The sequence below is a fragment of the Pithys albifrons genome, chromosome 7, assembly GCF_047495875.1.
Source record: "Pithys albifrons albifrons isolate INPA30051 chromosome 7, PitAlb_v1, whole genome shotgun sequence".
Lineage (NCBI taxonomy): Eukaryota > Metazoa > Chordata > Aves > Passeriformes > Thamnophilidae > Pithys > Pithys albifrons.
This window is the reverse complement of record NC_092464.1, coordinates 17,018,861-17,034,945: the sequence shown is the minus strand read 5'-3', so window position 1 is coordinate 17,034,945 and position 16,085 is coordinate 17,018,861. Positions and strand designations below refer to the sequence as shown.

General features: G+C 44.9%; 1 protein-coding gene across 1 annotated transcript in view; it reads right to left on the bottom strand.

Annotated features, from left to right (window-relative positions):
* The window catches only part of MKX (mohawk homeobox), a 49,115-nt gene extending 33,285 nt beyond the window's left edge, over positions 1-15,830 (bottom strand). The window contains exons 1-4 of the mRNA XM_071560056.1: positions 15,570-15,830; positions 13,469-13,628; positions 5,362-5,515; positions 3,810-4,145 (exon numbers count right to left, since the gene is read on the bottom strand). Coding sequence (XP_071416157.1) covers positions 3,810-4,145; positions 5,362-5,515; positions 13,469-13,628; positions 15,570-15,751 — 832 coding nt within the window. The 5' untranslated portion in view covers positions 15,752-15,830. The remainder of the gene's footprint in view (positions 1-3,809; positions 4,146-5,361; positions 5,516-13,468; positions 13,629-15,569) is intronic.
* Between the last annotated feature and the right edge of the window lie 255 nt (positions 15,831-16,085).

Genomic DNA, 16,085 nt, shown 5'->3' with positions numbered 1-16,085 from the left:
TTAATGAAAACTAGTTCTACAACACGGATTTTTAACTAAACAAAAACACTGAACCAAGCCTTTCAGTGGTCAGTTTAAGGCACATATTTGACCAATTATATATATTTATATATTATACCTGCAGTAGGATTAATCTGAACTGAAATTTTCTGCCTTAATCGAACACATTGGTGTATGTCATATTATATACAGAAGCGTATCAGCTTACAACAGAACATTCACATGTACTCATACATGAGTACAGCTGCGCTCTTCCCCGGCTGCTCTGTTCGCCCTGCACTGTCCGCCCGTGCCCCTTCCCACAGCAGCTCCCTGGCTCCCCAGGCCAGAGGCTGGGGGAGACGGCAGTGTGTGCACTGCACCTGCAAGGGCTCTAACTTGGGGTGTGCTGCTCCTGCCCCAGCACTGAAGCTGCTTCCCATGATCTCATGACAACTGTGCAGAGGTATAAAATGAGGCTGCTCTGCTGACAGTTATAAAGCCCGTCCTTGATCTCTATGTGGGATTTCCCAGTTGCATGAAGCTGGAATAGTATATGGTCCTGTGTTTATAAGCATGTTAATGACTGAAATGGGAAACTCTACAACCCATTTTCCTTATAAACTTTAAACTGCAATTTCATGTTTTTGTTATTGGACACTGCGCTCGTACCCTGTTAATTTGGCACAGGCTGTTGAGACACACGTGGCCACGCTGACCGCGGGCGCTGGGAAAGCGAAGTAGCTCCAGACACGCTGATGTACCTGAAATCAGTAATCAGAACCAGATACAGCTCTGTGCTTATGATCTGCTGTAAAACTTTACTTTTCCAGGGAAGCACAACAAAGGATGACTGCCTGTCATTAAGAGCACAACAACCTTGCCAAATATTTCTCAAAAATAAAACGTCAATCAGTTTTCACTCTATGCTTTTTGAAATACTGCTTAAAATGTGTTCATAAACTAAAACACCTAGTTGGGATTTTACAAGCCTGCATCAGCTCCTTTGTGTTAAAAAATAGCTGTTTCGCTCAATATCCATGGTGAACTCCTTGTAATTGCTAATATCTCTGAAAATACACTTGCCACTTTCAGGAAGGTAAGAGTGGTACAGTCAGACATATCCTATTATTTTGCTATTTTTGAGAACACAGACACAGGCCTGCTACACATGATGACTCGGATTCACAAAGGAAGATTTGGGAAGGGCTCTCCCCATGTGGGTGTTCCCTTCCAGCCTGCGCAGTGGATTTTTTAGGTGAGGCACAGCATGCGCAGAACTGGCCCCATCCTTGAACTCCTCAGGTTCATCTGCCACGGCCGAGAGAGCGTGGACAGTGACAGTGAAGTCCTCGGGACTAGAACCTGCAGCTCCTGGTATTCCCAGGAGGTCTCCCATCCAAGTACTAACCAGGGCTGACCCTGCTGAGCTTCCGAGATCTGATGGGATCGGGCATCAGGGTGGCATTTAACTGCTTCCTGCTACACAACTGCACTGAGAACTCCCATTCCATTCAAATTACACAGAAAAAAAAAGGTAAAAAAATAAAATCATCCTTATTTATCTCTCCTTACCTAACAATCACGTAGATAATTTCATCTATTTGAAAATAGGTTTCATAAATGGATGATAACTGGAAAACATCTGCTTTGTTCATGAAGGGCTTAATTCCTGCATGTTACAATATCATCAGATAATCATTAATGGGACTGTAATTTTGTAGCTGAAAAATGCTCATGTGTACCTATTATTTCCTAAATGTACATACATGCATAGGAAGGATATAGCAAACAATATTGTATATACACATGATCTTTTTCTTTCTAAAAGTAGGTTATTATTTGTCTGTTTTCAAAGCGCAAACACAATAAAACTATATCCTGAGAGTTGCTGTTGTGTTTTCATCAAAGGCTGTAGCACTTCAAAATGTTAAGGAAGCTATTTAGGAACTGACTTAAATACAATCTCAAGAGGAGTTCCAGGAATGTCACTTATGAACTTTAAGGACAAATACAATAGTTTTTAGTAATTTCAGCACAGCTTGTGAACTTAGACAGCTACAGTGTGCCTGTTTCAGCATTCATATCAATGACGATATTTTTCAGTGTAGTCTGAAACTTGACAAGAAGAGCTTAATCTAGTAGCAAATTTATTACAAATTTAAAAAAGCTGTTGTGTCCATTGTGTCCATTTTTAGGTTACAGTATAAAGAACAGAAAAACATAAGTTTACATATCTGAGCTGCTGCATCTGTTCTTTAGTAACTTTTCACTTAAAAATAAAACTTGGCAGGCTATATGCCTGTAATGTGGACCAAATGTATTTGGTATGTTGAGGAAAAAAAAGTTAAATGAACAAAGAGAGTTAATTTTGAAACTTACTAATCATGCATGCACTATTCTTGCTGCCCACAAGATCCCATTTGTCTACGGGGCCCCCACTCACTCCTCGGTCATCCCTGACAACCTGCACGCACAAACGTCCTCCGACCTCCACCATGGAACGCAGCGTCCTAAAAATCCTTGTGGCCCCTCCGCACGGACAAAAAAAAAAATCACACGAAATGTGCCAGAAAAGAGAGAGCAAAGGCCGCAAACTTGAGAGGTTGCAAAGGCACCCGAACCTGACTGCCAGGGAAGCCACAGTAAACCAAGTGCAAAATCTAAATATGTATTAAATTTAGTGCAAACTCCTCTGGTACTTTTCATCACTATCCATCCCAAAAGCGATGCTGCCCACGAGGTGGTCCCTGGCAGAATAACCTGCCAAGAAAGGCACTGGGACAACGTGTAGGACTGCTGCAATGAATGGAAACCCTGAGTTGCTCATGGAGACCTTCAGAGACTGGGATGCAAAACTTAATTTTTTTCAAAATGAATTTTTTTTTTGCCTTATGTCCCAAAGAAACACATAAGAGCTTCACAAGAGGAGCTTTCCAGCACTCCCTGTCCCACAGGGACCTGGGCAAGTCCTGATCTTGCCCTAATTGACAGCAGTTTACTGGCATAAACGAGGCATCCCATGTGCCTTCCTCTGACTGGTAACAGTGGATGATATTAAATCATGCTTTCAAGTTTTTATTGAGAAGATTAAAGTAATAAACTATGTGTGACCCTTCAGAAAAACATCAAGAGAAGGTATTCAATGGCCAGGTCTGTTGCTCCTTAGCTTAGTGCACTGTGTCAGGTGAGTAATGCAGAAATTAGTCTAAACTAATCCATGTATTCCTAAGAGATGCATGAGCAGCAAAAGACCACATACTGGAAAAGCACTCTGAGGACAGAAAAGGTGCTGTACAACGGGAAGGTGTTCACATGCACTCCACTGAGGCGCACATGACTCGGGGAAATGTCACAAACAGCCACCTTGAAATTTCAAAGCCTTCTCCCTCCCAGCTGAGGCCATGGAGTACTTCAGTCCCTCTCTAGTCCTCTCTTACTGTAACAGAACGCTTAAGAGTTTTCTCCTTCTTTAGGCTTGTCTCAGTGCTGACAAAAACATTTCTGTGTCATTTCAAAAATCATCCCCATTATTCCATTCATAAAGCAAACCAGTTTCACCAGGGGTCAATAACAGCACTTAATTGTAAGATTGCAAGCAGAAATTCTCCAGAGAAAGAAAGGGTGGACAGGATTTATCCATCCTGATACCAGAGGACAGACAGGAGTGACCTACTCTCATTGCAAGAGGACAGACAGAAATTACCCACTGCCACAAGAGAAGATGGACAGAAGCTTCATAAAAGGCACAATCATGTGATTAGCATTCCAGGTGACACTGTCTACTAAAGCTGGCTGTATTAGAATTGATGCAGAAAAAAATCCCTTACCTGTCCGATAGACAAAATTGCCTTCTGTCTCAGATGATGATGGAGACACCAGTTCTTCCTCAAATTCATTGGAACTAAATGAACCGGAGTGATTCCTTTGCCTTGTTTTTTCCATCATAGCTGCATTAGTAGCCATGACATGTCTCAATGAGTCATTTAGGTAACGATTCAATAAGCTGCTTTTGTATTTGGGGGGTGACACGTAGTCCTCATTGGCACTTGTTTCTGGTCTCACTCCTGTTTTTATTACTGAACTTTCAGTTTTAATCACAGTGTGATGAACTGGTTTGTTATATCCCCCTTCATTCATATGGTTTCTTGGAGGGTTTTCCCCATCTGAAAAGAAAAGAACAAAGACACAGCAATACACTGAATGCCTAATACAGAACACAGGGCTTTCTCTGCATGTTTTGAATTGTGATAAATACAACTAAAACTAGGCAATAACTTCAGCATTTGACACCAATTTTATTTTTCTTCTGTTCACATATTGCTCATAATAGTTCCCATGGTTCTCAGATGTTCCAGCTATTCCAACTTAATTAGCTGGACAAAACAGTCTTTGAGTCTAATTAGTTCACAAGTAACACAAAGCAAGCAGAAAAAAACTGAAAAGTGTTCTAATCAATGACAAGCATTTAAAAATATGTGTAAATAAAATGAATTCTTACTATCATAACTTGAAATTTTGTTCTCCTGAATACCATATCATATTTAGGTGCATTTGCTTAACTGTACTCTTTTATTTACCTGCAACCAATCTTTTCAAGGGAAGTGCATACCAAAGAACTGTGAGTGCAGACCAAAATTGAAATAAAGATATTTGAAACTGAGTACAAAGTGAGACATATTCTTCTACAAATTCACATACAGATTTCTGACAATTTTCTGCAGCATCTGCTCCTGTCATTGTAACTCCATGTCACAACTGTCTGAAAAAAAGAACCTACAGACCTAACTAATACAACTGTTCTATTAAAAATACAGGATATTTAAAAAAAAAATCCTGTGCATGTGTTAATTTGAATAAGAAAGAGAATTTCAGTGCATGTCTTATGAAAAACAATTGCTGGCAAAATGCATAAAATAAATAACAGTGATATTCAGTTTACCATCTAATAAGGCCCATCAAAGTTAATCAGATTCTCTTCTTAATCAGGTTCTCCTATTAATGATGTGATATTGCTATGGCCCTTCCATCAAGGAAAGCAACAGTCAAATGATTTCTCATTTCTTTATACAACAAATGTAATTAATTTTTTCCTTTAAAGGAATAGGCTTGTAGCATCTAATGAACTAACAATTATCTGTCTAGTAACAATGAAATATAATAACATGCAGCCAGACTGCCACCATGAATAACTTACACAAACTTGCTTTGCACGGCTGTATAGTAATTGGGATCCAAAAAAGGCACCTAATTCACAATGAAAGTAAAGGTGGATCCACTGAGGACATTTTTTTATTAAAAATTACAGCTAACTTAGGGTATCTGATACTTTCCAAACATATTTCAATCAGTTTAAAATTGATAAAAAGATCATCAACAAACCTTCAGAGCATGAGTCATCACTGCTCACACTGAGTCGTTCAGCATTTCCTTGAACATATTTGTTGTACAGTTTGATTCGTAATGCCCAGCTAAGGTCTGGTTGCCTGACAGTATTCTTCAGGCGACGTCTTGCATTGGCAAACCAGTTTGATACCTGCATACAAATAGGTGTATTAGTTTCCTATGAAAATCACACAAATAAACAAATCCAAGCCTTTCAGTTTTCATGTATTTTATGAACACTTCAATGAAACTGCAAACAAGAGAAATAAGGACAAATGTCCATGAAACTGTCACTGAGCTGAGCAGGAACCTCAGACAAGAAGGCAGGTTCAGGCTTCCCACCCTTCATAAGTGTGTTAGCAAAGCTAAGTTAGCACAAGGTTTCAATTAAGGAGTCACAAATATTAATTTTACATTCATCTTTCTTTTTTTATTTTAAAGATGCCTTGAACTTTCGGTATGAACCTTCAATATACTACTAATATCCTAAATTAAAACAAGTATCTAATATTCAGTCATTTCCTTTGACATTTATATAGACTACAATAAGGCTGTTAAGCAGAAAAACTCCTTCTGAATTTGTATGAGGCCAGAATCTCCCTTGTACTTTAACAGTACTTCATGTCTGACAAAGCAGTGGATATCAAGAAAGTCGTACACAGAGCACAACGTACTTCAAGTCACTGCAGAAATCAACTACATGCTCTTCAGAGCAGCAGGTTTTATGCACATTTTTTGTTGTGTACACCCATAAACCCAGGGAAGGTGCAGATTCCTCAAAAGGTCACTACTAAACAATAGCCTGGTTTGCCTTCTTTCCCAGCTGCAGAGCATTTTCTGGAGTTTGACACAGCAATGGGTATGTTAGTATCCTGTTAGCACACATGGTTACTGCAAAGTCAGGCTCAAACACAAGGATTTCACAGTGTTTTTAGGCACTGAACAAGCAAAAGGCAGAGTCTACTCTTCTGTGCCAGCAGTGCTAATCAAACCACCAAATAGGATGCATGTACTTGCAGTGACTTTGCATGAAAGCACATCTAAGAAAACACTGGCTTTGATTCTACTGTAACTTAAAAGTATACAATACAGAAAATACTGACAGAGTGACATTACTGTAACTTTACTACAAGCACGAGCAGAGGCAAGCTACCTACATTCTAACAACACTTGTTTAATGATAAATCAGGTCTTAAAAGTGCTACTACTTCTTGGAGGAATAAGTGTATTTTGACATGACTTCTGCAAGACAGAGAAGCATTACTTGCAAAGGAGAACATAAAGAATGTCAGGAGCCTATAGACCCCTCACATCTTTGCATTGTGAACATGCACGCAGAGGAAGCCAGAGACTACTTGCTGTCGTATTCTGACCTGGGAATGATCATACCGTTTCATTTACATTAACCTGCAAAACGATTTAACAAATGTTTTATCAAAACATACTACTCCAGCTAACAGACTGTAGACCTCAGTGTTGGATTTTGGCCATAGTTTTGTCATCTGCCTATTGTAGCTAAGGTTGTATAAAACACACAGAAGTATCTGTATAATTATTCTGGATCAATAATCCCATCTAGGGTGATTATGAGAAAAATAAGCACTATCTGCTTAAAGGAAAAACAAAGCTTCAGTTCAGAGTTCCATCCAGAACTTAGCAGTGGTGCCTTAAGCCTGTCACTTTGATTTTACTTAAAATCACATTTATATGAAACAGGGTTCCACTGAAAATACAGTGAGCCCTGGATCAGCGCTCAGATGCCAAACACATGATTTTACAAGCCGTGTAGTTTACTATGACAGGTTAGAAGACCAAAACTTTGGCTGGCAGAGCAAGTAATTTTCATTCTCTTCCAAGGCTACTTGTTTATATTCATCATATTGACACAGCAATTTTTATGGTAAATGAGAAAGGGTGGGCTGGAATCCGCGTACTTTCTAGTGCTGTTTAAAAACTCACTCCAGACTGCTCAGCCAAAGCAGCAGTTACCTGGCTGCCACATGACTTAGTATCTAACTCTAAAATCAAGTACATAACAATAGAGATGGATCAATCCAGGGTCTCACTGAACATGATAGCAGTTACTGCAGCATTTTACAAAACTGACAGCATTCCAACCTCTCACAAGAAAGATTTCATTATGCTCCATTTCATTACATATTGAAATATTTCATCAGTGAAGTGCCATGTATGGAGAAGAAAGATAGGGTAGTATTAGTGTGACTCATACATAAAAGCAATTAAATTTAGCAGGAGTGATTTCTGCATGGTACACTTGGTTTATTTTGGGCTCATTCTTCCCATGCCAATGCTTTGCTTTCTGCATATCAGTATGAAAAGATGAGTCATATTTTAAGTCCTTTGCTATAAGGAAATAGTAGTATTCGATCATTATTTCATAATGAGACAAATATACTGCACCTTGCCCCCCCGCTCTTTGTGGGACAGATCATCTGGAGTGCCATCACACAGCACATACAGGACAATCAGGCGATCAGGCCCAGCCAGTGTGGGTTTGTGAAAGGCAGGTCCTGCTTGACCAACCCAATCTCCTTCTGAGACAAGGGGACCCACTTAGTGGATGAGGGAAAGGCTGTGGATGTGTCTGCCTGGACCTTGGTAAAGCCTTTGACACAGTTTCCCACAGCATCTCCCGGAGAAACTGGCTGCTCATGGCTTGACCAGGGGTGCTCTTTACTGAGTAGGAAACTGTCCAGATGGCCGAGCCCAGGGAGTGTTGGTGAATGCAGTTACATCCAGCTGGTAGCCGGTCACCAGTGGTGCTCCCCAGGGGTGAGTGCTGGGGCCAGTTTAATATCTTTATCAGTGATCTGGACAAGGGGATTGAGGCCACCCTCAGTGAGTTTGCAGACATATCAAGCTGGAGGAAAATGCTGAATTGCTGGAGGGCAGGAAGGCTCTGCAGAGGGATCTGGACAGGCTGGATCAATAGGCTGAGGCCAGTGGTAGGAGGCTCATGAAGGCAAAGTTCCCGGTCCTTCGCTTGGGTCACAACAACCCCCAGGCAGCAGCCCAGGCTGGTGGAAGAGTGTCTGGAAAGCTGACTGGTGGAAAAGGACCCAGGAGTGCTGGCTGACACTGGCTGAACATGAGGCAGAGTGTGCCCAGGTGGCCAAGAAGGCCAATGGCATACTGGTCTGTGTCAGCAACAGTGTGTTAAGCAGGACCAGGCAGGGACTGTCCCCATGTACTCGGCACTGGTGAGGTCACACCTCAAATCCTGTATTTAGCCCCTCACTTCAAGAAAGGCATCGAGGTGCTGCAGCATGTCCAGAGAAGGTGAAGGGTTTGGAGTACAAGTCCGATGAGGAGTGGCTGAGGTAGCTGGAGGTGTTTAGACTGGAGAAAAGGAAACTCGGGGGAGACTTTACCGCTCTCTACAACTATATCAAATGAGGTTGTAACCAGATGGAGTTAATTTCTTCTCTGCAAGTGACCAGTGGTAGGAAAAGAGAAAATAGCCTTAGGTTGAATCAGGGCAGGGTTAGATTGGGTATTAGGAAAAATTTCTTTACAGAAAGAATTTTCAGGCATTGTAACAGGCTGCCTAGGGAAGTCATCACAGTTGAGTCACCATCCCTGGAGGTACTTAACAGAAGTGTAGATGTAGTGCTTAAGGACATGGTTTAGCAGTGGATGTGGCAGTGCTGGATTAACAGCTGGACTTGATGATCTTAAAGGTCTTTTCTAGCCTAAAGGATTCTATGATTCTGGAAGAATCTCAAGTCAGCTTTTAGAAGAGAAGCCTTCTACTAAAAGACAAAGCAGCAAATTTAGCCCAGAAACTCTTATCCCAAATGCAATTACAAGAAGGCCCATTAATGCTGAAGAAAAGCTAGGCAAATCCATTTAAGATATTTTTAGGCTAAATCTATGATGTGGTATCCCTGGTTGCTTTCCTGCTCTTGGGCACTGGTGTATGTTGCTGGAAAACCCTGGGCTCTAAGACATCACGAGATTCAATCTCTCCCACTCTTCAGTCTTGGACAATCTCCAGATATGTGAACTGGAAGAGCCTGCATGGCCACAGGCTGTACCAGACAGCAACTTCATATACCTGGACTGGGTATATACTACATACCAGTCATCACTGGGTTATTATAGGCTGTTCATGGCTTATTTAAAGCTAAGAACAATTTCTCCATTAATTTCAAAATGTGACATTGTCTATCCAGGTGTTCTTTTAAAAGTTGCATGCCTACTGCTATAGGTCCCACTCAAAACAAGTACCTATTTGCAGTACATTTACCTAAACCATTGCAAAGAGAAACCACCAAAGCTGCCAAAAGCATCTCTCCTTTCCCATAGTTCCAAGTTACACTATTGTGACCTCCAAAAAAAATAAAATCTCCAAAACAATGATTTACAAACAAGCCAGTGGGAAAAATCTTTGTCACAGAAACCTTCCAAGAACTAAGTATCTTGAAAAAAACACATGATAAAAATCACTATTCTGGTAAAGGAGCAGTTGTCAAGTAGTTCTTCAAGAAGTAAAAAGACAAAACCTTAGGGGAATGATAATAAATGTTCTTTCCATCATTCTTTTTTTTACAGCAGCTCAGTTGTTCCCAAAATGCATCGGACACTTATATCGGCATCATGAAATACTGACCCTTTGGCTTTACTTCAGAAGAGACTCCTTAATTTTTATTGCAATTTGTTCTGCTTCACTGCTTAAGAGTGGCCAAAGTTTCAGAAAAGGAAGAGACATCAAGCGATTCTCCTCCTCCAGTATTCCAGATAGGCCTTTATAAATCTGAGTTCTATTAAATCCATAGCAGCACATGACTGATATATTAATTCTCATATTGAAAAACTTCCTCTTCAACAATACACCCATTCATATTTCTTTCTGGAAGGAATATACAGCCATTTTTCTTTTTTATTTCATGAGAACACCTAAACCAAACTTTAAAATAAAATAAATCAAGCACTGTGGTAATAATACAAATGAAAATGCAGCATATTAGCAGGACAAAATATTGGATTCTGAATTGGAATATAATTGGAGTAAAACATAAAATGCCTTTTCAAACTATATTGCTTTCTTGGTTTCCTGCTTTGGCAGTTATGAAAGTAGAAAACTTTGGACTGTTGGACTGAAATCCACAATAACATTTGCCTTGAGGACTCCCAAAGACCTTGTTGGCCTATACAGGAATAAATCGGCCCAGAATTTGCCCCAGGTTTTGCTACTACTACTTAAGAAACAAGATGAATTATGATTCCTCTAAAATCCTACCGCCTTGAAAGAGTCTGAGTTTTCTTCAGCACTGCAGTTGGACATGCAGCTGAACAGTCCCCTTGCTATTCCACTGCACCCAAGAACAGGAGGGTAAGCCAAAGTATTAGTGAGGTAGAATAAATTAATTTAAAATCAGCCAACTGGGTGACAGCACAACTAATGAAAATAAAGTTGTGGAAGATTTGACATGCAAATTCTGTCCTAATAAAAAAAGTAAAAAACAGTGCTGGATGTTCACCTCTTTGTCTCACAGAAGAATTGGTTTTATGTATGCCATGATCCTGCAAAAGCTCCTTTGGATAGACAGCACATACCACCATAGTAAGGTTCATTAGATTAAAGAAAAGCACAGGGAGAAGAGTCATAGCTGTATTATCAAAATTACTGTGATCAACCTCATCTTCCAGGGAGCTGATGAACACCTTTTCCAAGGCCATCAGTGAGGTGAAAAACAAAACAACCCAACCATTCACTCTCTAAACAACATTTTGGCAGAAATGAAAAGGGATTTTGAACACTACCTTCTGCATCCCCTATGGCTTGTGAGGACAAGGCGTCAGCACACAGGGGATGCTGGGAAGAGGTAGCAGCTGTCAGCAGACAACTGCTTCCACACGAGTTGAAAGCTGTGGGGCCAAATGCCACAAGACAGCACTGAAAAATGGAAAAAGAGTAGGAAATATGGGCCAGGTCATTGAACATGAAAGGGTGTAACTCACAGAAAGCATCATACACTGGTTCTCTTAAGCATCCAACTATGTTACTAGATTAGAAAAGCAATTTGCGGGCAACCCTGGTTGATGCTTGCAAAGTGCCCCTCCTGGGACAGAAGCAAAACTTTCCAACCGACACTGAAGCCCAGTCCCAGCCATCTCTGGGTTATACTACTCTTCTGAAAGAGTACAGCCTTCACGGAAGCTATTTCAGATGTACCCAGTGTGACAGAGATCGCACCATGCTCTTTCTTACTCTCAGAGAAAAAAAAAATTGATCTGGATTACAGTCTTGTTCTTTCTGGGCATTCAAAAAGTAGGTGTGGAGTATGTGTTGTTTTGTTCTTCCAGGTTCAGGAGTTACTGCAGCTGCCAGACATATGTATTTGTATCTCATACAGATGTGATAGTATTCCTAAGTTAAAAGAGTATTGCACCCAAATAACAGAAGAAACACCTGGGGTTTCTTTTTGATGGTGTGCTTCTCTAAATGAAGATAGGTGTGCCTGTTCACACAGCTCTTTCAAACAGTACAGTACATAGAAACAAGGTTGGTCAAATTCAGCTTCAGCATAAATTCACTACTCACGCAGGTCTCACAGAGGTAAATGTAACCCGTCTTGATTCTTTTTAATTTTATTCTACACCTTACATAGATCATACAACTACGTGGAGTATTAGCCATGTCTCACTTGATGGTTTTATAGAGGCTAATACAGTTTACCCCCATCAGGATTTATCAAGCTGCCATGAGAGAAATATTGCAAAAACCCACCAGGTTTTTTTTTTCCCTTGTCCGTTCATTCTGAGGCATTTGTAAAAGAATAGCAGAACTCCTCAAGCCATAATCCAGTACAGTATTCCCACTGAATTGTGCCATTGAAAGGATAGTGTTTATGTAATTATATTTTTAAAACTCTGAGCAAATCTTTTATGTATATTTTTTTAAAAATAAGAGTTGTTTTAACTACATCTTCCAGTTATAACTGGCATTTTCTGAGACATTAATACTATTTTTGTCAAAGCTATACTGTTTTTTCTAGTGTAGTAGTTTCATAGTGAGGTACTAAAGTGTAAGTTTCCCATTTTCCAATTACTAGAATTGAAGTTCATAGCACAGGGTTTTTTGAAGGACCACTCAAAATAATAATGGTTAATTACCACCTGCTTTTTCTAACACTTTGCGCTATTTTGATCTGTGTCCTATGTGAAGTGACACATAATGTGTTAGGCAGAGTGTCGAGGACCCAATCCTGCAAACACATGGATTTCATTTTATGCACCTAGCAGTAGCTTGCAGTAAAGGAAATTTGATTATTCACAATGCATAAATCTTTTCAGCATCCAGACTTGAGATAGCATCACTCTGCAAACGATAGCATTTAACCACATATTTCAACAGAGTGCCAGATGGCAAAGAGAACAAAGAAGTTAGATTTATAACCACTTCCAGCAAACCTTGTCTCTTATTGCAAGACAACTACCAGTCATTTCAGGGCAGTATTACCTGAGAGCAAAACAATTACTTCCCATGTCTAATTACACTACAATGATAATTCCTGCAACATTGTGAAGCGTAGTCCCTGTGTGCTGAGCCGCTGCCCACAGTGCAAATGGTAACACTGTCTATGCAACAGATGATGACAATTAACAGAAGAATGGAACAGTGTTTACCTAGTGCATTTTCAAAAGGGAAGATAGTAGCTCCCTACAATTTCCTCAGCAATTCCTATTCTGTGCTGAAATCTCCCATCACTGATTTTTTTTAACTTGAAGATTTTTAAAGACTTAGCAAAAATATTTCCATTGTAGTTATGAACGAGATGAAAGGATGAGAGTATCTATTCCTAGGAGGGCAACCTTTTGCTGGTTGTCTTTAGCACTTCCCCTGCCAGCATAGATCAGATGCGGTAATTCTTACTTGGGAGAGACAGTCCTGCTGGGGTAGGGGAGCCCTGGCAAGGGTGGAGGAAGGATGCAGACAGGACCCCTGGTCTTGCTGGCTGCACTGGTGCTCCTTGATACATAGCACTGACCCTTGCTCAGCTCTCAGGGGAGTTTGGCTGATGCTGTCCCTGTCCCATCCATGAAACGCCTCTGATTTGGGGATAAGGCGGTTTCTTACCTGCACCAGGGTCATCTGGGAGCCGAGTGCCAGCAGAATCTTCTCGGTCTTGGTGGGGTATGGGTTGTCGCGGTGCTTGTAGAGCCACTGCTTGAGTGGCCGTGCCATGTCCTGCAGCGCCTGCCGCTTGTGTCGCACCTTCCCGCCGCTCTGCCGCGCCCTGCCGCGGAGAAGGGGTGCTGAGGGCCGAGGCTGGGGGCGCCTGCCCGCTCCCCCCGCCCGCACCGGGGCTCCACAGTGCGGCCGCTGCCGCGGGCGCGGTAGGAGCGCCCTGTCCGCGGGGGGACCCAGCCCCGGGGTGCGTCCTGCCCGGGTCTGGCCCTACCCAGGGGTGCGCCCCGTCCCGGGGAGCCGAGTCCCATCCTTGCGGGATGCTCGGCGACTCTCCACGGCCGCAGCCCTCGTCCCGGCCGGCTGCTCAGGAGAACGCGATGCCCACAGCCCCCCGAACTCCCCGTGGAGGGTCTGGGAGAGCAGACCCAGAGCGGGTGAATGGCCGCGATAATGCTGCCGGTCAGGGCGGCTGCCCCGCGGGGATTTCAGCGGGGCCAGGGCTCCGCCTGTGCGAAGCGGTGCCGGGCACCTGCCAGGCGTGTGTGGTTGGTTTGTTTGCAGCGGGGCTTCCAGCGCGGCCAGGGTGCGCCTCGCACAGCACGGCTCTGGTGCCCGCTGCCCCGGGGCCAGCCGAGCCTGAATCCTTCCCGGATTTATCTGCCGGTGATATTCAGGGATACCCGCGGCACCGAGCAGCTCCCGGGTCATTTCTCTCCTCGGAGACAGCGGCGAGGGGTGTTCCTGGGGGAGCCGGAGTGCCGCTGCCAATGCAGCCGGCAGCGACGCGAGGCAGCCCGCTGAGGGAAACGGCGTATACTGGGGGAACGAAAAGCGAGCTCCGTTTAATAAAAAATGTTAAAAAATTGCAAAGGTGTCTCTTCGTAAAAACCAGCCTAAAATAAAGACCGAGCGAACAAAACCGGGGGAATCCGAAGGCAAAAAAGCCAGAGGCGGGCAGGGGCTGGCGGCAGCGCTGCGCGGGGCGGAGGGGGCTCCGTGCGGCGGCGGCAGGGGGCGCCACGGGGCCGGGCCGTGCGAGGCCGGGCCGAGCTGCCGCGGGCGCTGCCTCGCCTGGGGCAACCTCGGCAGCCCCGCTCCGCTGCGGTCGGCTGCGAGAACATTGAGGTGAAACATAACACGCGTCCTCCCGGCCAGCACCGCCGGCAAAACCGAGCGCTGATGCAATCGCTAAGGTGGAAATTCGGCAGTAAAAGCAGCTCCCCGGGACTCCTCGGTTTCCGAGCCGCCTGACTGTGCTCCTCGGTCTTTACTTTGTAACACTGACCCGAAATGTCTGGTCAGCGCTCGCCAGTTCAACCCTCGGAGCTACGGCTGACAACGCGCTGAAGCTCGCACGTCCTCTCATCACCTTCTATTTCACCTGTTCCAGCACAAAAGGAAAAAAAAAAGGAAAAAAAAAGGCAAAAGAAAAAAAAGAAGCCGCAGGCGGCTCAGCCTCAGCTGCCGTTTTAGCAAAACCGATCCTAATTCACCTAAACCAGACCCTCACTGGCATTGCGCTAGTCCGTTCTAAACCCTATCCCTGGGAACGCACCGACAACGCCGCTCCTTCCCGCCCGTCCGCTCGGCGCGCCGCGACCCGCGGGGACGGCGGAACAAGTGCCGGGGCCGCGCAGCGCCCGCGCCCCGGCCGCGACACCGCCGCCCCGACCCCCAGGTCTCACACGTCTCGCCTGGCGCCTGTTTTGGGGATTTTAATTGCCTGAGCGAGCCGCGGAGCCCCGGTGTGCCCGGGGTGTTTTTGTTTCGAGGCAGTGAGGGAAGTCAAGCGCAGCAAGACAGGAGAACCCTGTCTGGCACATTCCAGCCCGATCGGACGCCCCTGTATCATCTATTGCCGGAATTTCCCACCACAGCTGTGCAATAAGAGTCCCAGACATCACGGACCCGGGGACGTGGGGGAGGACCCAGCTAGAAACGCATCTCGCAACCCCTAATCGGCGACGCGGCTGCCGGGAGCGCCGGCAGCGCAAGCAGGGCCGCCCCCGAAGCTGGTGCGCGGCGCGGAGACAAGCGCACGGCATACCCTGTCCGCCGGTTGCGCAGGCTGAGGCTCTCCTTGATGGACGGGCTGTCGGGGAGCAGCACCTCGGCGTGGTGTGGGCCCTCCACCACCCCCACGTAGGGCCGGCCGCTCCGCTCCCGCTCCTTGGCGTCTTCCTCGAAAAGCACCTGGCCGCTGAGCTTGCTGAAGACGATGGTGTTCATGGTGGGGGGCTGGGGGCCGCCGTCGTGCTGGCCGCCGGCTCCGAGGTGCGGGGGCTCGCTGTGCGCTGCGGGCAGGCGGCAGCGGTCACCGGGCAGCCGCGCCGAACCGCCGAGTCCCGCCCGGCGCGACCGGCGGGGGGGCAGCGCGGAGGCACCGTGCGCCGCCTGCTCACCCACGGGGGGGAGCAGCCCGCCCCTCCCACGTCCGGCCCGCTCCCACGGACCCCCCACCCAACCCCGGTCCGTTGCCCCGGCCCGGCCCGCTCCCACTCGCACCTCGCCGCCGGTCTCCCCCGCGCTCCTCACTCCGTGTCGCAATAGTTCGGAGTGAGGT